This window comes from Artemia sp. Qi Xiang Cuo, chromosome 14, assembly GCF_049724085.1.
Source record: "Artemia sp. Qi Xiang Cuo chromosome 14, ASM4972408v1, whole genome shotgun sequence".
NCBI classification, from domain to species: Eukaryota; Metazoa; Arthropoda; class Branchiopoda; order Anostraca; family Artemiidae; genus Artemia; species Artemia sp. Qi Xiang Cuo.
The window spans coordinates 54,914,842-54,940,773 of NC_142807.1; the positions used below are offsets into that span (position 1 = coordinate 54,914,842).

At 36.8% G+C, this 25,932-nt stretch overlaps 1 protein-coding gene across 2 annotated transcripts in view; it reads right to left on the bottom strand.

Annotated features, from left to right (window-relative positions):
* The window catches only part of LOC148944646 (sushi, von Willebrand factor type A, EGF and pentraxin domain-containing protein 1-like), a 193,227-nt gene that overhangs the window by 111,488 nt on the left and 55,807 nt on the right, over positions 1–25,932 (bottom strand). For both annotated transcript variants that reach the window (XM_089099707.1, XM_089099708.1), the window contains exons 7-12: positions 24,510–24,755; positions 20,834–20,975; positions 11,965–12,219; positions 7,466–7,565; positions 4,599–4,686; positions 1,730–2,093 (exon numbers count right to left, since the gene is read on the bottom strand). In XM_089099707.1, coding sequence (XP_088955833.1) covers positions 1,730–2,093; positions 4,599–4,686; positions 7,466–7,565; positions 11,965–12,219; positions 20,834–20,975; positions 24,510–24,755 — 1,195 coding nt within the window. The remainder of the gene's footprint in view (positions 1–1,729; positions 2,094–4,598; positions 4,687–7,465; positions 7,566–11,964; positions 12,220–20,833; positions 20,976–24,509; positions 24,756–25,932) is intronic.

Consider the following 25,932-nt stretch of genomic DNA (forward strand, 5'->3'; position numbering starts at 1 on the left):
GTGCTCCATGCTTTGCTTATTTTATCCAAGATTTTGCTCGAGGCCCATCCTTTATAGTAATCAGTGTTCTAAGGTACCTAAGTTTTCTTACCTGTTCAAACTGTTGTCCGTTTATGGCGATTGACGAATTTGAAACTGTAGGCAGGTGCTTAGTTTGAGGGATGCTAATGGCCAGGCCTACTCTGTTCTGGCACAACTGCTTTGTGGGTTCCCAAACATGCAAACGTTACTTTAAATAAAAGTTCAAATAGGGATAAAATCCTTTTAATAGACAGTGTTTTTTTATAACAGTGATAGAAATTCACAAAAATACCATATATTTATACCATATATGACGGTCACTGTATATGTGACCGAAATATATGGTATTTTTGTGAATTTCTATCACTCTTATAAAAAACACTGTCTATTAAAAGGATTTTATCCCTATTTGAACTTTTATTTATCGTCATGGAAAGGCAGTGTGGTCTCCGAAATTATCAACGTTACTTTAAGAGTTCTTTTAGTAGTCTTAAACCAGGATTACCGTGCATGAGACTCCGTCTTTAAGCATGACCTCCTATAGTAGCGGTTAAAGCACTGAGTCAAGTGCTGTTATAAAATCTAAAACAAGTAAATAATAGATATTATAATGGCTGCACCCTGATCCTTTCCTAAAAATAAGTTTTAACTCCTCTAGGTCTAGGGATGCTTTTGAGTAATTTGAGGCTGCTTCTGGCGTTACTACTTAGTTTTTTTTTACATAAAACTTTTAAATTTTTCAGTGCCCGAATCAGAATCTTCAGTCTTATCTTGGAGTATGGTGAAAGCTTCAAACCTATTTTTCAACTCGATATCCATCTCAGCTTCACGTGCTTGGATTTCTAACTCCTTTGTATCATATTTATACCTGGGGTGTGTTCTATTCCTGGATGACATTTTCTGCTGAAGTATTGCTACGACAAGGTAATGATCAGATTCATTTTCCAGAGCCAGTATCTGCCTCTCTGTATCACTTACAGTCCAGGACAGAGGAATGCCATATTTGTCTTATCATTACACAAAGATGTATTTTGTACAATGTGGTTTCCATGTGTCAAAGGATCAACAACAAAAGAAGGATGTAAATAGATTTTTTTAATATATAATCATATTTGTTCCGGAAATTCTGAGAAAGTTCGGATTTATTGCCGCTATAAGGGATGAAATGTTAAAAACATATTTTTTTTTTAGTAAAGCGCAAAATGACGTTTTGGCTTTTAGAGGGCTTAGAGGACGTTAGTCCAAATCCTGTTTATTGTGATTTCTATTCGTTTTAAGTTTGGCTTAATTATTCATGGTAGTTTCTGTTTGTTTTGGGTCTTATTGAGAAACTTCTTTTGTAGATTTCATTTGTTTTTGTTTAAATTAATTTAATTAAAATGCAACAAACTTCATTAGAACTTTGGCATTCATACTATGTTTATTCATACAACTGGGGGATTGAATTGATCACATTTTTTTGGGGGGGGGGGGGGAGGGGAGAGAGAGGTAAGTGAACTTATATTTTGCAGTCTGGAGACGTGACAAATATATGCTTCTCCACTTCTCACAAAAATAGTAGTGCATGCGCTACACGTTTTTTTATGCATGTCTTCCAACAAGCGGTTTGGATAGTAAAATAAACAGAACAAGAGAAATTAGGAAAAATAAATAATCAAAAATGGACAATAAGAAGAAAGTATAAAAAAAATAATTGATTAATACTTACTCGCAGAAGTAATTCAACTGAGTTCCTGTGATATACGGCACTGTCCACGTCTCATCTTCTATTTTTAGTTTCATTTTGGCAACATAATAGCCTTTTTCAACGCTAGGTGGTGTTTCACACTCCAGCGGCTCACAGCGTACTTCACCATGGTCCCAGAGTCCTTCTTCAGTGCACATAGGTATGTTTCCACTTAATTGATAACCTGGGTCACAAACATAAACTGGGTTGTCCCCTGGACTGTAGGGACTGACTGATACGATTTTTCCATTTTCTATGGGCAGAGGATTTGAGCAAAATACCTCGACACAATTTGGAGGATCATGACCCCAGCGACCTGTACTATGGCATGATCTTACTGAAAACCCTGGAAGAAATTGATTTAAATGTATGAATATCCGTGAATAAAGGCTGGCGTTAAAAAAATGGGAAAGAAAAACTTTAATTCTTTATAAAAGAGGAAAAAATGAAAAGTATTTTTACTGATTTTTAAAAATTTTGATTCACGCGGAAGGGGTGTCTTAAAACGGAAGGCCGGCGTGCAAAACGACTAGGGAAATGTTAGATAAAGATATTTACAACGTGGAGCATCATGAATCCATCGATCTGTATTAAGGCATGACCTTACTGAAAGCCCTGGAAGAAATGGATTTAAATGTATAAACTTCCGTGAATAAAGGCTGGCGGAAAAAAAAATGGGAAAACAAAACTTTCATTTTTTATAACAAGATGAAAAAAATGGTAAGTATTTTTATAGAGCTTCTATAATTTCGGCTCATCACGGAAGGGGTATCATAGGCAGCGCAATAGCGCTGCCTATGTAAAAAGTGATGTGGGAACAATACTTTTTTATTCTAGACCAGGGCAATTCATATAGAAGGAGTTATTGTAGAAACTTCAAAAAGGACTCATTTGACTGAAAACTGAAAGGGCTAGTGAACTTTTTAATAGTCAGAAGAGATAGAAGGAACCTTCCCCCCCCCCTCATACCCATCCTTTCACCAAACATATCCAATCAAAAATTATGAGATAACAATTTTTTGCAGCACAGTTGAAAGGTCCAGAAATTGTGTCATTGGGGGTCTTCAGGATGACAACCCCCCTCTCCAAGACCCTCAGGGCAAGGGTTGTAAGTTATGCCTTGGGGGCATATAAGGTATTTATAAACTTCGGAGGGGGCTCATTGGAAATCAGAACTTTTAATGCCCTTTTTAAGTGTAAAAGTGATCGGAGCGCAGCTACCCCCCCCCCCCCCACACACACACGTCGTGTTGTCCCCAAACACATCTGATAGAAATTTTGAGATAGCAAATTTTTCACAAAATAGTCAAAAGATCACATAACAAGACCTTTAAGGTTGACACAGTCATCCCCCTTCCAACTACCACAAAACACCATCAATAAATAAATGAAACCCAAAACGAGCAGAAATTACAAAATAAAACCGAGTCAAGCTAAAAACAATCTCAAGACCAGAAAATAACTTGCACTTTGCGGAAAAAAATAACCATGGATTGACAGTTTAATATATGTATACTGATATTTATTCCTTAAAGTTTTGACAATTTTTTTATTTGTCAAACTAAAAAAAGTGAGAACATCTAAAACGTATTTTGTTTTCAGTAAAGTTTGTTTCAGTAAAGTTTATGTTCTATTCTTGAAAAGGCAGGGGGGTTGTCAGCCCTACTCATGTTGATTTTTGCTCGTTTTGAGTTTGAACCGGTTATTTATGGTAACTTCTGTTCGCTTTGGGTTTCATTTATTTTTTGATTGATGATTTGCGGTAGTTTTACGTTTGGAAGATTATTTGAATTTATTTTTGCTCATTTTTGTCTCAATAGAGCTCTTTACTTTTCTTTTAAAAACTTGTTTTGTGAAAGTTTTTTAAAATTAATCTTAAAACAGATGAGCACCATACAAAACGACTGGGGAGACATTTGATAGTGGTAATTGGTTGCAGAATACCCCAAAATTAAACCTGTTGATTTTTTTTATTTACATGTAGGCAGTATATAAATATAGTTATTAGTCTTTGAATTTAAAGATTTGGTACTATTGAGAGAAGAAGATAATAAAAAGTAAAACTGAAAAATGCGTCTAAAAAAATAAATAAACGAAAACTTTTAGTATAGCGACTCAGGGTTGCTACTATTTCGGACATTTCACAAAATCTTGCAATTCTCGTCCTGAGCTTATAATCTTGGGGAAAGCATATAGACTATTAAACATTACTCCTAAAATGTCTATTAAGCGTGCATAAATACTATTATATATACTATTATCATTTAACATCTTGGGGATGTTTTTTAAAACTTGTAAATTAAAAAAAAAACTATGAATTGTGGGATTCGACTTTGACTTTATTTAATATACATAAAATACAAAAAAAACATTAACCCCCATTATTGCCAAATTTTTAATGGCGACCCTGAACAGAATCACACTGTATCATTATTTTTGGAAAACTCGACGAATTGGAAACACAACGAGCATGAAAACTCAAACAGAATTGGAAAAGCAATGAATTTCGGGAAAATCAGCGAATAAAGATATAGACAAAAGAGTTTGGATAACTTGTAAGAGTGGAAACTCGCGCTAGTGGCACTAGATGGCACCAATGCCATCTAACGGTTGGCGTTTTGGGGTTTTTCTAGGTTCTTAATTGTTTTTTTTTCAGAAAATGAGATTGAAGTTATTTAATTTATACTAATCATTAGAAATAAGATGAGAAGAACGAGTCTGTGAAGGCCTATCATTAAGCTGTTGATTCCCCACGTGATGCCACAGCGGCAAGGCTACGTCACAAAAAAGTAAACAGTATCCAGATTCTCCATCGAAAACTGATTTCATTTTAAATTGATAAATGAATTACCAACAAGCTGAAATCCTCCATAGCAAGTATAATAAGCTTCATTTCCAAAAGTAGTTTCTTCGTAAAATACTTCTGCATTTTCAGGAACCTATTAACAAAAGCGAGAATATAATTAATCAGTATTTTCTAGATCATCAAAACAAAAAGACTTTTTCACTTGCATATTTTTGTGACATACTTTTAGAATAAAGATTGCAGAAGTTTCCCCTATGATGATTCGAATATTAAATCGAAGAGAAGCTGTAACCCTCTTAAGCCAACCTCTTCCCTACTCCTTATGCTAAAGATTATAATAAATATCCATAATATGTTGAAACTTCAGAGTAAAGAACTGGGGGGTTTAAGAGGGTAAATATTCCCCTCATATATAAGGTAATTTCATGAAACAGAAGCATTTTTTAATCTGAGTAAGAAAGAACTTCAATAGAATCTGTCACCCACGCAATTTTGGAAACAGAGAAAACCATTATTTGTTTTGCAAAGACTAAAGCTATGTGAGACACTAGAAATCTATCCTCTAAGAATGTTTGTTGAGCTAATAGACCATGTGGTCATGAAGAACCGTGGCGTGCTAACATAGTTGTTAACAACTATGATATAATTTAAGATATGATTTAAGATATAATAATATTTAAGATATAATTTATGACCATAGTCAAAACAGGCCTGTCAATTAATTATGCATGCAGCATGTTGAAGATGTACAGTTGGAGTGAAATTGTCCAACAGTTCATGTGTTATCTGTAGAAAGAAGTCTTTTAAGGCTGTCCATCCTCCCGTAAAACAGAACATTCAGGTATTTTGGCATTTGAAAGTCACAAAGATTCCAAAATATACTTCTAGCGTCCCCTTTCAAAGCCTTTTTCAAACAAAAAATTCCTCTGCCAGAATATAAGTAAACCCTTCAATAGAATCAAGAAGAAGCGGTGACTTTAACCTTAAAGATGGAAATGCATCTGCATGCAGAAGTCTTTTAATGCTATCTATCCTCCCGTAAAGCTGCACATTCAGGTAATTTGGCATTTGAAAATCACAAAGATTCCAAAATATACTTCTAGCGTCCCCTTTCAAAGCCTTTTTCAAACAAAAAATTCCTCTGCCAGAATATAAGTAAACCCTTCAGTAGAATCAAGAAGAAGCTGTGACTTTAACTTTAAAGATGGAAATGCATCTGCATGCAGAAGTCTTTTAATGCTATCTATCCTCCCGTAAAACTGCACATTCAGGTAATTTGGCATTTGAAAATCAAAAAGATTCCAAAATATACTTCTAGCGTCCCCTTTCAAAGCCTTTTTCAAACAAAAAATTCATCTGCCAGAATATAAGTAAACCCTTCAGTTGAATCAAGAAGAAGCTGTGACTTTAACTTTAAAGATGGAAATGCATCTGCATGCAGAAGTATTTTAATGCTATCTATCCTCCCGTAAAGCTGCACATCCAGGTAACCTAATTTGGCATTTGAAAATCACAAAGATTCCAAAATATAGTTCTAGCGTCCCCTTTCAAAGCGTTTTTCAAACAAAAAATTCCTCTGCCAGAATATAAGTAAACCCCTTCAGTAGAATCAAGAAGAAGCTGTGACTTTAACTTTAAAGATGGAAATGCATCTGTGTGCAGAAGTCTTTTAATGCTATCTATCCTCCCGTAAAGCTGCACATTCAGGTAATTTTGTATTTGAAAAACACAAGGATTTCAGAATTCGCAAGTTAGCCTTAAACGTAAGCTACTGGCCAAGTTGTACAATAGTATCACCCTTCCACATATACTGTATCTAACGCCTTTTTGGGACATTTTGACCAATGTTGATAAGCAATCCCTAAGCAAATCTTACTTTAAGTTTGCCAAGTACTTTCTATAAATCCCTAGATGGTTTAGAAACGGTCACGTGGTTCGACGTTTCGGTGTTATGGAGCCCCTCCTTGCAGGGGACTCTCAGTTCGAATGTTTATCAAACCGGCCATCTTCACATCCCTGGAAAATGACTAATTTGATTATGTTTTGATATTTATGTTATGTGTTCATAGTTCGTTCTTTTTCTTTCTTTTATTTTCATAATACTCCATCGCGTTTTGTTGTTTAACTGTATGATGGGAAATAAATATTCATTCATTAATTCAGAATATACTTCTAACGTCCCCTTTCAAGCCTTTTTCAAACTAAAAATTTTCTCTGCCAAAATATAAGTAAACCCTTCAGTAGAATCAAGAAGAAGCTTCTGCTGTGATTTTGTCTTTAAAGGCGAACATACATTTGGAACAAAGTATTTTTTTTCCAATTTTTATCTATAAGCCGAAGTATTTTATGGGTGGTCATCCCCCGTAAAGCTGCACATTCAGGTAATTTGGTATTTCAAAGTCACAAGGATTCCTTCTATACACTTCAATCGTGATTATTTTTTATTAGATCTTTATAATTAGTTACATTCTTGATTTCTTTATCTTTCTTTTCTTTTTTTACATTATTTGTCATCTTTCATCAGCAATTGTTGGCTTTGGCTTTCAAAAACATCCCCCAAAAAATATCTTTTTGTTTTTCATATAAAACTTTCTGCAGATAGAAATGACTCCGATATCTAATCTTTTGACGATAATCTAGTTTAAGTTCTGGAATAATCATATTCCAGTCATTAATTGAACAACAAGTTTGATCAAAATGACAAGTTGAATGACAATTTTGATTTGATATCAACTTTCCTCATTCTTCAAAACCTTTACCCTTGTTGATTGTATTATTGAGCGATTTGCTGGCTTTAACTAAATCCTAAAAAAAAGTCCTGATAGATTGAACGTCGGTGCTAAAATTTAGCGTTAACTGAATTTTGGCATAACTAGACCTTAAAAAAAGATTTGAAATGTTTGGTAACCTACTTTTGGGACTCCACAATTCACAGGTAGGCAAGTTGGTGGGAATGGCTGCCAGCTACCCTCCTCTGTACACAAGCGGTCTCCTTCGCCTTCCAGTTCAAATCTAGAAAAATAACATATAAGAATCTTTTTTTGGTCCTAGTTTAGTTACTCCTCCTCAGAAGAAATGCTATATCATTCCTAAAAGCACTTCACTTTACTTTACCCCCCCCCCTCTCCTTAACGGGAAAATATATGGCCCGAGTTATGTATTTTCCATGCATTTCGCAATGCATCACTCTTTTCATCAAATAGATTTAACGGCAAAGAAAACCATCAACGTGATCAATAAACACAAAAACGCAAGGAAAATATATAATTTGGGGTGGGCTGGGGGGAGGGGGGTTTTCGGTAAAGTAAAGCAAGCCGCTTTTAGGAATGATATACCTAAGTACTTTGTATTTTTTTTTTCAAATTGTTTTCAGAATTTTATGGTGTTTCCTTCATAGGAGGAGTAACTGTAAACTAAGACCGTTTGTTTTATTTTTATTAAAAGAAAACTATAGTTTTGGTGCTTTATAGTAAAAAATAGAATAATTGACAGTAAATTGTTTACTGAGTTCACTATGGGGCTAGCTCAACCTATGGCGTGTAAAACGTCTTTCGAACTGATATTTTTTTTGGCTTGTATCTTTTTAGTTGCAAACTCTATAATTTATTCTTAAATAGTTTCATATCAAGCTCAGAACTTTAATTATTGCGTGAATTGACGCATACATGTTCAATCCAGATAAAACTTTGAAAACAATAAAAAAAACTAAATGGCATGATCAAGCCCTCAAAAAAAATTAGCCCCAGAAAACGGTGTATCCTGATCGGATCGAAAGTTATGTCCTTAAGTCAGTGGGCTAAGGGGACCCCGATACAGGTCCCTACCGTGCTTTTTTCTACAACAGGATACACTTAAGTATTATGATATAGGATCTAAGTTTTTAAACTGTTGTTTTGTTCAGAAACGTTGAAGGTCTATTATATTTGCCTCCAGGGATAACATAACCCCCATAACCCCAGAAAAAATGGCCCAAAGTTACGTAAATTAGCTGATGGTTAAAAAGGTTCCTAGAGACTATTTGCTAGACAAATTGTGCATTCGAGTCTTCAAACTATTTCCAATGCCTCGGCAGTCGCTTAGAGTATCAGGTTGAAACTTTCAGGCAAGGTTAAGAGGAGTGAATTGGATCTAAAAGGGTAAGACGTAGATCCAAAGACTCTATGAGTACCTGGGTCGTCGAAACTTCTTATCTGAAATATCTCAGCAGCAACTTCGGGAATGAAGTTGAAAACGTTCAGAAACAGTTAGGGAAGGCGAGATGAAAGGAGAAGAAGGGGAGAGTGTAGGGTAAGGGGATTTCAGATCTTCTGGGAGGAAGGGTAAACGGGTAATTTTAACTTTAGGGAGGGAGGAGAGTTGAATCAAATTGCAATATATATTACTACATTATCAAAATGGCGTATTTTCAAGATCTCGGGAACAGATTATGGTATCAAATTGAAAATGTCATCGAGTGTTAAAGGGGGGCAAGTGAAGACTGAACAGGGGCTTGGGCAAGTAGTTGGAGGTAAAATCAAAAGAGACTACAAGCATCCACGTTATCAAAATACAATGTCTGCAATATCCCAGAAACGGCATGGGAGCCGGAGTTGAGTTTCTAAGGTAGAGTAGAAGGAAGGGGAGAGGGGCAGGAGGACTTCAATTTTTGTGCTGAAGAAGGCAACTAAATATCTTTTTCTCCGTTCAACATAAGAATTTTCGAACTAATAGCTGCTATACGACTAAGATTGTATTTATGGTTAAGTAGCAATGCATACCAAAACACATTACGTATTGCCAGGTTTCAAAATACCACATCTGAACATCTTGAGAACGGCTTTAAAACATAGTTGAAACTTTCAGGGAGTTTTTTCATTTTTGTTGGAAAGTGGAGGTTTAGACCTGGAATTTTAACTTGGCAAAGAGAGTAGAGAAGTTTAGACACATTTTTTCATACATCTGCCAAATTCTAGCACTTCACGCCAATGTGGGACTGAAATCTATTAACGGTAAAGTAGTAGTATAAATCGAAAGATACTATATTTAGCCAATTCAACAAAATAGGGTATCCACAACATCTCAAGAAAGACTTGAATGATCGAGTTGAAACTTTCAGATGTTATGGGGCCAAATGGACTTCACATTTTGACTCGAGGGAGGGGAGAGGAGTAAATCTAAAGACAGTATAAGTATCCACGCTATCAAAATAGCAAATCCACACTATCTCAGAAATGACTCGGGAGGGGGAGTTTAAACTTTCAGGCAATGTTGGGTGAGATAGAGGGGAAGCTTTCAAGGGGTCTTCAAATTTTATTATTGTGGGGAAAGGAGAGTCACGGCGAAAATGGCTACAAAATGAATCACCTGTAACAACTCAGGAACAACATCTCTCAAAATGTTACATACTGGGGAAAAGGACAAGGGTACAAAAATATTTTTGTCTCCTATCAGTTTGTCCGAAAGAAAATCAATATTTTTTCTTGAAAGCTTAAAACTTATATCCTTAAGCTATTGGGTTACGGAAACCCTTATGCTCAGAAAAAGCTTGAGAAAAAATTGTTTCGCCTAAGATTGACATCATTCCAGAGCAAAGTGCGTAAATGACTTGTTGCGCAAAAAAAGGAATAGAGGTAGACACTATGCAGAAACAAGTTTGGAATTAATTTTTATTGCACTGGTTTTCAATGCCCCAGAATAAATCCCAAATTTTGTTCGTCTCTGATAGGCTCGTAACTTTCAGGGTACTCAGGCAGGGCCAGAAGGACCTGAATGAAAAGAGAAATATTCCGAGGATTTGTTGTATCTATGTAATACTTGAAACTGAACAGTTTTTTTTTTCTCAGATTGATTTAGACATATAGGACATATATAAAGACAAGGGGACTTTAAAGACAATAAAACGTTTTATAAGAGTAGTCTAATGAGGACAAAAGCTATCTGGAAAAAATATTCTATTGATTCGGTTACACGAAATCCCAATTCCTCCTTCCCCTCGTAAAATTCCCCCAGGACACTTTTCTCCCCGCACAAATTCTCTTCATGGAAAACCCCCCGCAGAAAATAAACCCCACAAATATTTCCGTATATGTACCAATAACAAATACCGTGTGTGAATAATGTGCCATTTGCTTAACTCACAACTCTTTCCCCAGGGACTCCGGAGATCATTTCATACCCAAAGGCATAGTTATTGCACCTTTCAATTATGCTGAAGCAAATGGCTATCTCAAAATTGTGATCGGATGTCTCTGGAAAAAAAAGGGTGTGGAAGAGGGGTTATTTGCCCTCCAATCTTTTTGGGCACTCAAAATGGGCACAAGAACTTTTGATTTCCGATCAAACAAGCTCTCTTCCAATCATCTATGATTACTGGTTCGATACGATCACCCATGGGGGGAAAAACAAACACACATCCCTGATCTTTCTTCTGGCAAAAATGGAAAATTCCATATTTTTGTATATAAGAGTTTGAAAATTCTATAGTTGGGTTCCCTGACATGCTGAATTTGATTTTCAAAATATGGCGCGATTTTCATTAGATCGCTTCACTTTTTGGGGGTGTTTCCACCTGTATCGAAAATTGGGCAAATTCTCTCAAGTTCGTAAGTTTTGATCGTTAACACTAAAACTTTATAAACTTTATATATTTAGAGTCTGCATAAAATTCCATTTTTTGTTGTATCTGTTGTTACCCAGATTCTGTTTTAGAGAGTCTCGATTACTAAGTCCACATAATTTTTAAGAAATCAGGCATCATAGCGAGAAGTCGGTGACGAGAAATCAGGCAATCGGAGCGAAACTGGACTCCATTCAAAATGACTTAATCTTGTTAATCTTTTTCACTACCTAAAGTTTTTGAACTAAAAAACTTTACAAAAACTCTCAATGATTAAGCTTTTGAAGTCAAATTTAAGAGACCATGCTTCTTAGCAACTAGCTGATTAAGAGTTCATTACCCTCCAACCATGCAAACATTAACCGGTGTTAGTATCACCTATCCCAGAGGGACATCATCAGTACTAATGCCTACTCCGGATGGTGACATCAGTAGTCCACATAATTTTTAAGAAATCAGGCATCGTAGTGAGAAGTCGGTGACGATAAATCAGGCAATCGCAGCGAAATTTGACTCCATTCAGAATAACATAATCTTGTTAAGATTAATCTTGTTAATCTTAATCTTGTTAATACATTTCTTTGTTGTTTCACGTGTCCCTACAATATATAATTGATACTTCCTGTTCAAGAACGGTAATTGAAATGAGAATTTACGGTTCGCGGCTATCCTTTCTCAGAGAGTAGAGCAAAGGCTTAAAATAGCCTATTCTTGCTTTTAAGAAATTTTCAGTTGAAATTTGTAGTGTTTTGGCTCTTCAAGAGGGAAGCAGATGATACTCTCTTACTTTCTCCCATGGCTACCTGTGAATCTTACCCATCATCACATATATACGAAGCGATGGAGCCATACATAAAACCGCTGGTCTCCACTACACCATTTGAAATCTCTTCTGGCTGGCCACAGCTTACTACTATGCATGAAGGCGCATCTCCAATCCATGTTCCATTGTTGGAGCAAATTAGAGAATTTCTTCTAGCTATCGTATAGCCGACGTTGCATTCGTAACTTAAAACAGTGCCAGCAGTAATGCCATCTATTGGTCCGTCAATTAGATAACCATTGGCAACCCTGCAAAAAGAATCCAATGGAATTACTTGTTTACTACTACTACTACTAGCAACTCACCGCAGCACCAAGCCACCCGAGGCCAAAACAGGTACGTACGCTCCTCCTCCATCCCAATCTATTCAAAGCCTCGCTTTTTACACCGTCCCACGAAGTTCCCATTTCCTTTAAATCTTTCTTTATGACGTCTTCTCTCCCCAGATAATCTGCTTTCCGTTTAGCCCTAGACGGTTGGCCGAAAAGAAAAATCTTTGGCAATCAGTCATCCTTCATCCGCACAACGTGTCCTAGCCACCTCAACCTTTCTTTCATTATAGCCCTAGAGAGCGGTATTGAACCACATTTTTCGTACAACCTATTTTTTTTAAATACGGTCAGTCAGTCGGGTACCCAGAACAATCCTTAAGCAATTTCTCTGGAAAAAATCTAGCAAATCTTCATCTGGTTTTCGAAGCGCCCATGCTTCAGAGCCATATTTGACTACTGTCATCACTTTAGCTTCCAATATTCTAATCTTGGTTTCCAGACTTCTCTTCCTATTCTTCCAAAAAATTTTTAACTGTGAAAAAAACACCCTGAGCTTTGACTATTATAATTTTAACATCTTCACTGCTCCCACGATCTTTACTAATAATACTACCAAGGTAAGTGAAGCTGCCCACCAGATCAATCTTTTCATTACCCAACGCCACCTTTTCATCTTCATTTATTCCTAGTCTTAGTGACTTAGTGTTCTTAACATTAATTTTCAAATCTATTCTAGCACCCTGAACTCACAAAACCTCTAAAAGTTCATTCATTTTGCTCACACTTTCTTATAGGATAATTAAACCATCACCATAATCTAAGTCCAGGAGACTTTTACCCCCCCCCATTTGATTCCGTGGTCTCCCGTTGCATTTCCTGTGCTCCTTAACACAAAGTCATTCAAAATAGTCCATATAAAGGGGGATAGAACACAACCCTGCTTAACTCCTGATTTAATACAAAACCAGCTGCTAACCTCATTTCCTAACTCAACCGCAGCAGTGTTATTCTTGTACATAGCACTAATCACTTTAATGTATTTGTCTGGTATACCATACAAGGATAAAACCTTACTAAAGCTCTTCTATCAACAGAATTGAACGCTTGCTCATAATCTATAAAACTAAGGACCAAAGGAGTTTGACAACTCAGGCACTTCTCAATAAGAGTTAAAATTTGGTCGACGCATTCTCTAACTTTTCTTAAATCCCACTGTTCTTCTCTTAAAACCTTGTCTAAGGCATCTATCAGTCTAAAAAGAATCATATTACTAATTAATTTGCTACCTACAGAGACCAGACTAATCCCTTGATAATTACCACACTAACTTTTATCATCTTTCTTATAAAGTGGTTTAATTAAGGTTTTCCTAAAATCTTTAGGTACTTTTCCTTTTTCAAAAATCATATTCATAATCTTCAATAGCTTATTTCTAACCTCAGAGCCACCATTATTTTTTAATCCTTTTAGTACTGTCGCTAATTCTTCCTTGCAAAACAAATCTTCCTTCACACCCAAGGTATCACAAACTTCTTCATTTTCCTCTATATCTTTTCCTGCAACTCTATCTTGGTTTATCAAATTCTCGAAATATTCTGCCCATCTCTCTTTAATTCTTTCCTTATCACTAATTGTGGCCCCAGTCCTATTTTTAACTAGGATATGTCCGGATTGACTTCTCAATTTACTACCATGTCAGTACAATATTTTACTATTATGCCATCGAGCTGCATCTTTCAGATCCTCAACAATTATATCCATGGCCTCCAATTCACACCTTCGTAGTTCATATTTTAGTTCTTTTTCCACTTTCTTTACATACCTCTAGTTTTTATATGATCTATCACTCAGATAATTCTTGTACAAGTCCTTTCTCCTATTAAACACAAAGCTTTTTCACTAATATTCTTAGCTGCAGTCGTAGCTTTCTTCTCTAAGATACCTTCAGCAGCTTCAAAAATCACTTTTCTAAAATTATTCCAACCATCTTCCTTATTGTCAAATTTTAAACTCTCAAGTTTAGTATTCAACTGTTCCTGGAAAGTTTCTCTCAAATTCTCATCTTGGAGTCAACCGTCATCATAATTTCTCGGGAGTTACCCTTCCGAAATTTGAGCTTTAAATTAACCCTTGACGCTACTAGATGGTAATCTTTACTTTTAACATCAATAACAGCACTCCTGTATACCCTTGTATCCTGTATTGATCCTGCCAGTATTCGGTTTACTATAACATAATCAATAAGGTTTGCTATCTTACCATCACGTGAATACCATGTTAACTTATGAGCCATTTTATGACCAAACACCGTATTGTTTATAACTAGACTGTTATACCTACAAAATTGTAAAAGTCTGTGTCCATAACTGTTTTCTTTTCCTACACCAAATTTACCTAGGCTAGGATACCATGTATCCATATTTCTGCCGACCTGGGCGTTAAAATCCCTTAGTAAAAACATCATATTTCTACCTGGGATCCTGTCTATTTGCTCCTGTAACTGTAAGTAAAATTTATCTGAGTCGCTAGTATCTCCGTCAGTCAGTTCTAGAGGGGCATATATTACTATAACTGATACTCTGAACTTTTTTGTCATAAAATGAGCAGTTAGTATTCTATTATTGAATTGAATGATTTTTATTACCCATCTTTAGCAATACAAAAAAGTAAAAATGGAGTAGATAAAAAATGAAAAGAAAACAACAAAACACATCGAACAAACGAACAACTTAAATTAATACTTCAATAAATAAAAAAAAACAAAAAAAAACAATGGCGAAACTATTTACATAAAAAGACAACCATTACACATTACTGACTATAGCTTCGAACATACTATGCGTTAGGTCTAAAGATTTCAGGGACTTTTCCCTCCTGGTCGCGATCACGACGAAGGGGTCATCGAGTCCGTAACGTGCTGAAATCTCGCGGTTTCTTCGCCAGGGGAAAAGGCTAAGCAGATATTTTGCAAACTTATAGAAGACTGTACGGATTGTTTTTTATCATCAAAAGTAAACAAAGACCAGAAAGGTGACAAAGCTAAGATATGAGGGGTGGCAAAGGAATTGAAGATCCGTGCTAGAATGCAGCGGTTATATAGGCGTTTGCGTGACAAAATCATCCCATACGCTTTTCGGACTTTCTGTTTGAGATCATTTATTAGACAAAACCGGGTAGCTTTAAGATTAGACCCAATTGGCAAACCAAGGTAAGTCATTAATGCTGCTGCAGTAACGGTATTACTACCTAGTGCAAATATGACAGGCGCAAACTCTTTCTTACGACAATTAAAGACGACCACCTCGCTTTTGCTGGAGTTGAATTCTAGGGCTATGTTAGCATATTCGTTAGACAAAACTCTGAAATTACTCTCTATGCCACTGACGGATCTACTAAGATTTAAAATGTCGTCGGCATAATTAACAAGAGACAAATCAATTCCACGAAAAATAAAGCCCCTTGGCGAATGCCTTTTCGTACTGGTATGAGGAAATCGGATACAGTCGGGCTCTTGTTTTTTAGTACGCTTACTATAACCTTCAACTTAAAATACATGTTCCTATAAGTAGCAATTATAGATCTGTCAAGACCTCTCTTAAACGCAGAGACAAGCAGTTGTGCATGGTTACCCGAATCAAAAGCCCCGCGGACGTCGTGGCTTGCAAGTACCACGGTTTCTCCTTTAGCATCTGCATCCAACAAAACATTAGACAATAGGCTATGCACGTGCTCGCGGCTAATATTTCTCTTGAAACCGAACTGCGAATCTGGCGTACTACAAACATACTTTATCTCCTCAATAACTAATAACTTCATCAATTTACAAAAAAACGGGAGCAACTGTAATCGGGCGATAGGAGCAACAGTCAGATGGATCTTCACTTTTGTTGTTGACAGGGGGGATTTCACTAGTACAAAAAAATATCTGACCATCTATCGCAACTAAAAAATCGTTGGGTACACAAATGCTAGATGTACTGTCAGTAGTTACCAACCAAAAATTATATGCATACCTTAGATATTATCTTCTGCTTTAGATTACTTCTTTTTTAGTTTAAGGATAGCCGAACGAACATCCGACACACTTACTGCGTGGCCAGGATCCGGTTCCAAAGATTCTAAACAGAAATCAAGATCTCTCTCAAACTTGCACTCCTAGTCAGGATCAGGTGCAGCCAACTCGCTCGTGAAATAAATATTCCATTCAATTTCACTGGGGTCAGATTCGCTCCTGGGTACCTTTTCAGATCGGTTCTTCTTTACGAATTTCGAAATTTTATTTGAATCGACTCGTAGCAACTCATTGTTTACATCAATCACACGCGAGGGAGGCCAGGCGAGATGTTTGGAGAACTGTGACTTCGCATAAAATCGAACACTGTTTACAATGCCTTTTTTAGGAGTACACGAATCAATCCACACACTACACAACGTTTTAGCTTGTTGACACGCATTAACCAAAGATGGGTTTTCCGACCATCCTGGAACTTCTGACCCAATTCTCACTTAACGAATAGGAATCGCGGTTTTTTCTGCACAGCGCACGGCGTGAGTTATTTCACTACAGTAGATATTTAGAAGTATTTGTTTCTCATCAAATGCAATCGGCGAGCATAGGAGTAGTAGCTGGAAAGGGACTTTAATCTTTTCCAGGATTTCGTCACATACAGACCTGAACACGGCCCAAATTAGCTTTTTGCCTTTCAGTCTTCTGGAACCACTTTTTCTCCTTTGGAGCATCATTTGGAACATAATTCAGGAGGTCATTAATAATGAAGGCATTAGCCACTGGAAGGTGATCAGAAACACAGAAGCTGATATCAACCCCACAGTCAACATGAGTCCTCAAGTCGGAAGAGCAGAGTAGAAAATTGAGCGAGGACATGGAACCCGAATTATGCACATATGTGAAGTCTACTCTGTTTCTCAGTACCTGCAGACTGGGGCAGGCATCGAACAGGATTTGACCTCTCAAATCATAAGCATCAGAGAGGTTAGAGTTCATATCTCCGGCAATAATACATGAAAGTTTTTCCGCGGCGCATAATGTAGCAGCAGCGGCTACTTTTCCACAAGCGATATTAAACTTATTGTCAGATTGGACATTACTGTAGTTCGTTGGCATATAAACTGAGAGCACAACAGTATTTTTAATTTTCACTGCAGTATAAAAGTCCACTTTTTTAAACGTCGCGGCACAAAGCGAGGCACGGATAATGATAGCAACACCACCAGAGGGATGACCTGTTCCCAACCTCCTAGAAGGAATACCAAACACATTTACGTTTTCATTTAGTTGTAAGTGCTGGAGTCCCTCAGCCGACAGGAAATGTTCCTGCACGCACACAAAGTCAACTTTATTAGCAAGGTTTTCTAAAAGTGGTAATTTAGATAGTACTCCATCATTTATGTTCCACGTCACTATTTTTAGAGTGCTGGAGCTAGTCATCGCTAAGATAGGGCCTTTTTAGCTTCTGGACAACTAAAACTGTAGTAGGGCTGCTTATCGGAGCCACAGAGGGCGCACTTCATCTGGTTCTGGCAAGGGGTGTCTTTAGAATTAGTGTGGCCTCCTCCGCAGTTTGAGCATCTTGCTTTATTAGAGCAGTCCTTTGCAAAATGCCCATAGGCCTGACACTTATAGAAACACCTCCGGAGAAAATGAAAGTCCTCGACTGGAATTCGTTCGTAGCCTATAATAAGCGGATATTTCATCAAGGAGGCTAGATGCTGCTTGGTCCCAAATTTCAGTCTGAACGATCTCGTTTTACCGATCTGAGAGGCCTCAGCACAATTATTCACAAGACCACAAAGATCCTCCTCACTAACGCTGGTGGGTACGTGCCTGATTATGCCAAAGAACGGAGGAATGGACACTTTTGCTTCAATACTTGAGTCGGACTTAGCAATAGCCTGTGCAACTGATTTCGCAGCCTCTTGATCGTTCAGAACAACTTTCCGGTCGGTTTTGCTAGTTTTCAGTTCCACAATAATTCCACAGTTGCTTCCACATACTTTATAGAAATAATCCTTTCGTGAAACGGGATCGTCCAGTCCTTTCGGGGGATTCTTCAGCGCGACTGCATAAGTCGAAACTGTCGCAGTTTGCAGTGGAACAGAGTATCACTGAGATTTCTCTGGCAATCATAGGAACCTCGTCAGGCTCATAGATAACAAAACACGGCAAATTGACTTTGTTGTCATCGCAGTATTTCAGTGCTTTTATGATATCGAATATGTGGTCAGTAGGTTTGTCACGATTAGTTGGCCTAGTTTACTGGCCTGCCTCAGACCACAGTAATTTCTTTGCATTTCGTATATCATCCAACTCGAAGAAATCTGCAGCCTTTCTCATTATATCTGCACTCTGATATCCTGCTTTATACGCCCTTACTGCGAAATTCAACACAGCAATCCGTTTTATATCTCTTTCTTACCAGTTTCATCTGGCGGCATATTTCGTACAGAACGTAATCACACAGAGACCAAGATCAGTCCGTGGGTGGAGCCAAAAATTTTAATAGCAGAAATTCACTTACGAGAGAAGTAAGGGAAGAGTTGAAGGCTGTCTACCTTGTCCCCGCAATTTAAGGGGCAAGCCCAGCGGGTACCACGGCTCTTGCAGACAACTCTCTCACCCCTCTTCTGCTTACTTCTCTCTTGTCACCTTTATCGCAGCGTAACTGCCTATTCTGTTCCGAAAACTATTTTTGAATTTTGGCTTATTTCGTATCGTATGTCCAATTTATATTTGTACTCAGTAGCTTGATGGCTTTTCTCCAATATTATCACTCTTGACCTTGATCTTGACCCATATCATATAGGTCAGTGCTATGAAAATATCAATAAGAAAATCCACAGTCCCAAAGGTATTCTCACCCAAGTTGCAATACTTATTCAAATTATAATCCTTTGTTCACTTAATTAATGATTTTCAAGATATTGGCTGAAGGTCAAGAAGCGACTATAATCCTTTACCAATTATTAGCGATTAGTTAAATCCAAAAAGAGGTCTTAACACCATGAACTCTGAATCTAGACTGATTCCGTCTATGAACTCTATTAATACCTTCCAGCCTAAACAAGACTTAGCAGCTTCCTTATTCATCATAAGCCCTACTTTTGGTCGATGTACCTCATATTAACAACTAATCATAGAAATATGATTGGATGGCATGTATCAAAATGAGTATAAAAATTCTCAGCGGTATATATAGGAGTTTATACAATTTTAGGACAAATGTATGCAACTCCTATACAAAAACATAACTATATTTTGTGACTGGTTGGTATTGAGAATGTGAGAAATTCTGAAGTAACATTCTAGTTGCAATCCGTTTCCGTGGTTAACTCAAGTGGTGTGAATATCCATTTTTTTTCAACATTTTATTAGTAAATGTTTAAAACAAATCAATGCCATTCCACTCATTCAAACTGAGAATTCAGAGACCCATCTATACCAGCTAGATAAAAAAAAATAAGCACATAATTATTTGCCTTCTTTTATAAACAATTTTTCGAAAATCTCTTCTTCTTAAATGATTACTCCGACCTTTGCAGGGGTATTTCGACTCATATAATTAGTTTTAAGTATATATTTATACGAACCTGTATTAAAGTGCTAAAGAGTTTTGCCTTTATTTTAATGTTTTAGGACGAACAGAGACAGTGGCAGATCCAGGGGGCGGGAGGCCCCCCTCGGCCCCCTAGCGTAGTCCAAAGTAGTGTAATTTACTTAATTAACTCAAGTTTGCGTTAATTAAAATTACTCCTAACGCAAATTTCGGATCAACTTATTTCGCTCCCCCAACCTAAAAAAAAATCCTGGATCCGCCCCTTAACAGAGGACGTGACATGTCATATAATGCAGAGCTTTAATTAGACAAAAATAGGCAGTAAAGTGGCCACCATTTGCTCACCAAAATCCTAAGCTTAAAATAATAATTTTTGCACTTCTCATACATTTACTTTCTATTATACAAAACTCCTAAAAAACAAATGTTGTAAAAACCACCCCGCTTCGAAAAAAAAAGCAAATCCAAAAGAGCAAAACAGACAGCCAAAAAAAGTAATGATATGGATTTCTTCACCTCAGTGCCATAGCAAGGCTCGAAAACAAATTTTTGACAATAAAAAAAAGAAAATATTTTGCTTTTCAGACCCGTTATGACAGAACAATCTTAAAATATCATTTCGACAGCCTAAAGAAGTTAGGATTTTAAATTTCTCCTCCGTGTAATCACGAAATGAAGATTTTCACCTCCCAGTTGGCTTTTGTGGTAATACGGAAAGATTCCCTTGATAGACCTAAATTTAATCCAATACTTTTTGGCGGTATGCGTCATTAATAAAATCTAAAAGAGACCGTACAAAGTAACTGACACCTTGCTTCGAACTTGTTTGCAAAAAGAAATAGTATTAATAATTATAAACTTATTAAAACTCAAAAATTAAAAACCAATTACAAAAACAAAAACTTTCGTCCCAATCCAAACTAGAGCAAGCAGTCCCAACCACCAATCCGCCACTACTTCAGGGGGGTAACCCCCTGGATCCACCACTGTCTATTACTCATGATATAAAAACTTACTCTGGTGGAGTTGAGCATGCAATTGGCTGACAAGTAGGGGTCACTTCATCCCAGTTTCCATCTTCTTGGCAAGTCAGAAGTGAAGGGCCATCTAGCTTGTACCCAGAGTCACAACTGAAAGCAATTTTCTCTCCGACCGCAGCTGAAAGATTAGTGCGATATTTTAATAGTTGGAGGCTTTATAACGGCATGCTTTTTGAAAACCAGACTGGAACCAATGGCAAATGCCAGCATTTCCAAATGAGGGGGAGGAAGTCACAAAAAGAGCTAAGGAAAGTGAGAAATTTTATGAGAGAAGATGATGAGTGAAGTTTCTAATAGAATAGGGTGGAAGAGGAGAGTGCACAGCATTGTTAGAATTAGATTACTTAATACTGCAATGAGCTGTAAGCAGTAGCAATGATATCTAGTCCAGGGTTGCCAAAACCTTTAGGGACAATAGTGTCTAAATCAGTAAAAAATGGACACTTTTAGCGCCCCTCTAGAAAATTAGCCAATATACAGGGTTGCCACTAAAAATTTTCAAAACCTATGAAAAAGTGCCAATAAACCAGTGAAATTCGTCCTTCTTTGTTGTTCTACCTCCCCGTCTGTTACCTGCATGACTTCTGCAGGTATTTCCAGCTTTGACATTAACGCTACCAAAAAATTAAGTTTAGTGCGAGTTCAATTTGAAAAGATGGCATAAAAAAATCGTCATGAGAATCTCAACAGAGCAAAATTTTATATTGATTATACATACCGCTACCTATCTTAGTCGAAAAGTAAAGAAGCAACCTTAGAAACTCATTTTCACCTCTGAATTTTCTTAAGTTATGTAAAAAAGATGCAAGTCATTCGTCTTGGGTAGGTATTAAGGATCTTTGGGTGCGACAAGGTCCGAACGGCTGTAGCAACGAAATGTCTATTTTGACCTACATGGTTTTAAAATTAAACAAAAGACGTCAATCTCCTTAACCACTCAGTCAACTGGTTGGTCAAGTGGTTAAAATGGTTTAACAACTCCTCTATCTTGCCGTTTTCTGAACATTTAGAAGCAGCCCTGAGCAAAAATGACACTTTAGAAAACTAAAAAAGTGAGAAGACAAGACCAATTGAAATAAATTCACTTGAGTTATACTCGATAGAAACTGGCGACCAGCGTTTGACAAAAAATCACAGCTGAGAGTATAGAATATAGAACAGAAACGTTCGCTAATGGCTATAAATAAAATTGAGCCGCAACACAGCATTTCTGCGAAACTCCTTTCTTTCTATGACAGCAGTGAAATAATAGCCATATGCACACGGCTACGCGCCACAGGGATTTACGCGGAACGTGCCAGAGGGGAATGACCCTTCACTTCTTCTTTCCAGTCTTCTCAGTGGCCTTGGTGACTTTGCCACCAGCAGTAGGTGGGTCCTTGAAGTTGACCGACTTGATGACAAACGTCAATCGTAAGATAGAAGAAAAAGATGGATTCGATAGTTCTAGCATACCACATTGGTTAAGACTTTAGGTCCTATTCCTATTTGGTTGATAAGTGGTGTTCGCGCAGGGCGCAAAAACATCTAAGAAAAATCTCCAAGCGGTTACCAAAGCTTAAAGGTAAAGTACAAATTAAAAGCAGTCGTATTTATAAGAAAAATAAGAAAATCAAGACATTTGGTTTTGATTTAGAAAAATGTCCAAAAAGTGTCATTTTTTTCAAAAAGCTGCCTTTTTTGACCCAATAGTGTCCCGGTGTCCCTCAGAGTGAAAAAGTGTCCAAAAGGCACTAAAAGTGTCCATTAGGCATCCCAGATCTAGTCTACCACTGGTTTCTAATTAAATCTGTTTCTCAGTTAAATTACAATAGAAAGTGATCTTCTCTCCAAAATAAGATGCAAGAACAGAAAGTATTTTGATTAATAGTTGGATTAAGTGTAGAGTCATTAGTCATGATTATATTTGAGTATAATAATCAGAAAATGTCTTTGTCTAGTAAAGAGAATAGTTTGTTGTTCATTGAAATTAAATTGGAGATTTACCATTTCACACTAATTATTAGAATAGAAAATGCCAGCCAATAGGCACAGTCTATTCTGTCCTCTGTCTTAAACAAGTTTATTTTTTTCTATATTAGTGCAATATCTAAATATTTTTTTTTTATAAGAAAAAGGCCGCAAGTGAACACCTATGAGTCACCTAATCAATAAGAACTTTCCCCAGGTCATTCACCACGTGCCAGAAAGGGGAGCGTCCTATTAATATTTTGGTATATTTCCGTGTGGATTGGGCATGGAACATTGGTAAGACCAAGTCTCAGAGGCTTCATAATAAAAACCTAGGGATACTCTTTCCCGGGATCATAAAGAAGGGGAAGGAAGAAAAAAGCTCTTTTGATACGCGCCTTACAAAGCCACTCAACGGGTTGACACGTCCCTACAGTTTCATACCTTTTCCCATTAGCGGGTCAAACTACAGAATATTAGCGTAGGAGGGTGCTTATCAGGATAATATCTGCAAAAGGATGGAAGATCCAGACATGCAAAAGGGTATCTGCAAGTTGATGGAAGGAATTGGCTTACTGCTATCAATTAATTTGCCGAGAAACACACGCTTCAATGCTAATAGGGAGCAGAAATGATGTTGCGTTTGTTGCTACACGTGGGGAAGCCAAAGGCCATTATAGGCCTAAGGGAACCCCTACGGGGTAAGAGACCTTGGTATTTCTGAAACATTTTCTCATCAAGTGAAGGTCAGTTTAAAAACAACATTTAAACGCAATCAAGGCAGAAGTAAACAAAAGCCCTTTCTTATTCAATGCAAATAGGGAGTAGAAATGGTGTTTCGTTTATTACTAAACGTGAGGGCGCTCAAGGTCATGAGGACCCCACTTGGCAAGAGAGCTCGGTATTTGTGAAACATTTTCTCCCTATTTGCCCAATAAACGCCTGAGGTTTGCCTTAAACTGAAACAGGTGATCAGTTATTGATAGAAAGAGATAGATACAAATGGAATGCAGTCATTATGGCTGAAACACACCTAAGCTAAAACTAAATAGCGACGAAGACCAAGCTACCTTTCCATAATAAACGCGAACAACAGGTAAAGCAATAGGATTTTTTTTTTGTAAGAGAGTAGAACTGAATCCTCAAATGAATATTTCAACACTACATCCCAGGGTGCAGTTTTGCTGTGACGTCATTTTTTAGGGATTTCTTGATCTTTTTAAAAATATATTCAAATTTGTTTTCATAATAACATTTTACTATTGAGACTAAAGAAAATAACAATTGCCATTCCTGATTCGGCTAAAAATGCAATTTTTTCTCACTAGACAGTTTTCTTTAGAAATACGTTTTTAAACTTTTGACTACTATGGACCGTTTTACCTTTTGGGTCCCCATTAAGAGGTTAAAAATAATTTCCACCAGAAGCAATTATTGACTTATGAAAGAGGATAAAAAAAGGCATCAAGTGATGCATTCAATTCCATCCTAGCTAAATTATGTTGTCAGTTAAAAATTTACCACGAAACAATTATAAAAAAAAAAAAAAAAAACAGAAACCGAAAAAAAGGACACTGATCATGAAGGAATATTGCTCAAAGTTGTGCTCACCGGATGTAGTTGACTTATTACCAATATTACCGGCATAAAATTAAAGAAAGCACATTGACTAAAAAGAAATATTGCTCAATATTGTGCTTACCAGAAGTAGCTGACTTATTACCGATAAATAAGCCATGCTCAAGAGAGATGGTATCCAAGGAACAGGTGATTGCCTCGCATCTCGGTGACTCTCCACTCCAAGTTCCATTTGTCCCACAAAATCTTTCTTGGTTGCCATTAAGGCGATATCCTTCTTTACACGAATAAGCGATCTTGTCACCATATAAATAGCTGTTGCCAATAACATTGCCATTCATAACATATCCAGGGAAGCCACAATTTATTCCTGTAACCATATATTCTCTCATGAGGGCTTCGAGAAATTTAGTAGGTGGGAGGAGGGGATAAATTCTAAGAAAATGGTTCAGGCAGCCAAAATAAAATCTGCAGATCGCCTACTTTTAGGTCTGTCATATATAATTCGATAAAAACAAAACAAAAAAACATCAGTTTACAACAGCAAATTTGAAATAGCATGGTAGGTTCAACCATTATTCCTTTTTAAAACATCTTTCATGGTACCCAGCCACTAAATTTTAGGGTATAATATGCTGCTAATCAACTTTTTATCCGGTTTTTCTAACTAGAGTTTTGGCTGTTGAACTTCCCTTAAAAGGACACGAAAGAACTATTATCAAAGCGTAATACTTTTCATGTTTTCTTCATTTCCATATCAAATTTCTTGAAACTGAGAAAGTCAAGTCATTCTGGGACAAATCATTAGCACAATTATCTGTAGAATGAAAGTGTTAAACTTTAAACATTCAAATCCCACTAAACAAAAATTAACTAACCCAAGACTTTTGAAATATCGTCAAATAGTTGAAATATCTTGGCATAAAACTACTACTTCTGGGAATAGCAAATTACAGCATTACACGATTTTAAGTTAGCACAGCTACGAGTGACCTCCTCCGTCCCGCTTTACTCATGCTTTCACTCTTCACTCATTCTCATTTTTTTTTCTTTTGTATTTATCAAAAAAAAATTCTTTTTGTTCTTTTTTTTCATTTTTTTTCTTTTGTATTTTGTATCTTATCATTCAAGAATTGTTTTTATTTGGCCCAGTATGGATTGGCAAAAAGTATACAGCCGAAAAAACAATACCTATGAGATATCTGACAACTATGCAAAGAAAAAAGGAGAATAGTTTACTTCGCTAATTTGACAACCGAATTTCAATAATGTCCGTGCCACATTATGGTCACATTTGTAGATAAAATCAAAATTACGCACGACTACAGTGCCAATTACGTTCGCCGTTCGCAATTTTTCGAGTTGAACATTGTTCAACTTTCAAGCATAAAGTTTTTGACTGACCAATAAGAGTCAACGTTTAAGGCATACTTTTTGAAACTAGAAAAGATGATAACTGAAAACAGCGGTTTTTCTATCTGGGAAAGGAATTTGACAAAATTCCAAAAGACTTAGCATTTGTAGGGATCAGTTGGATACAAATTACT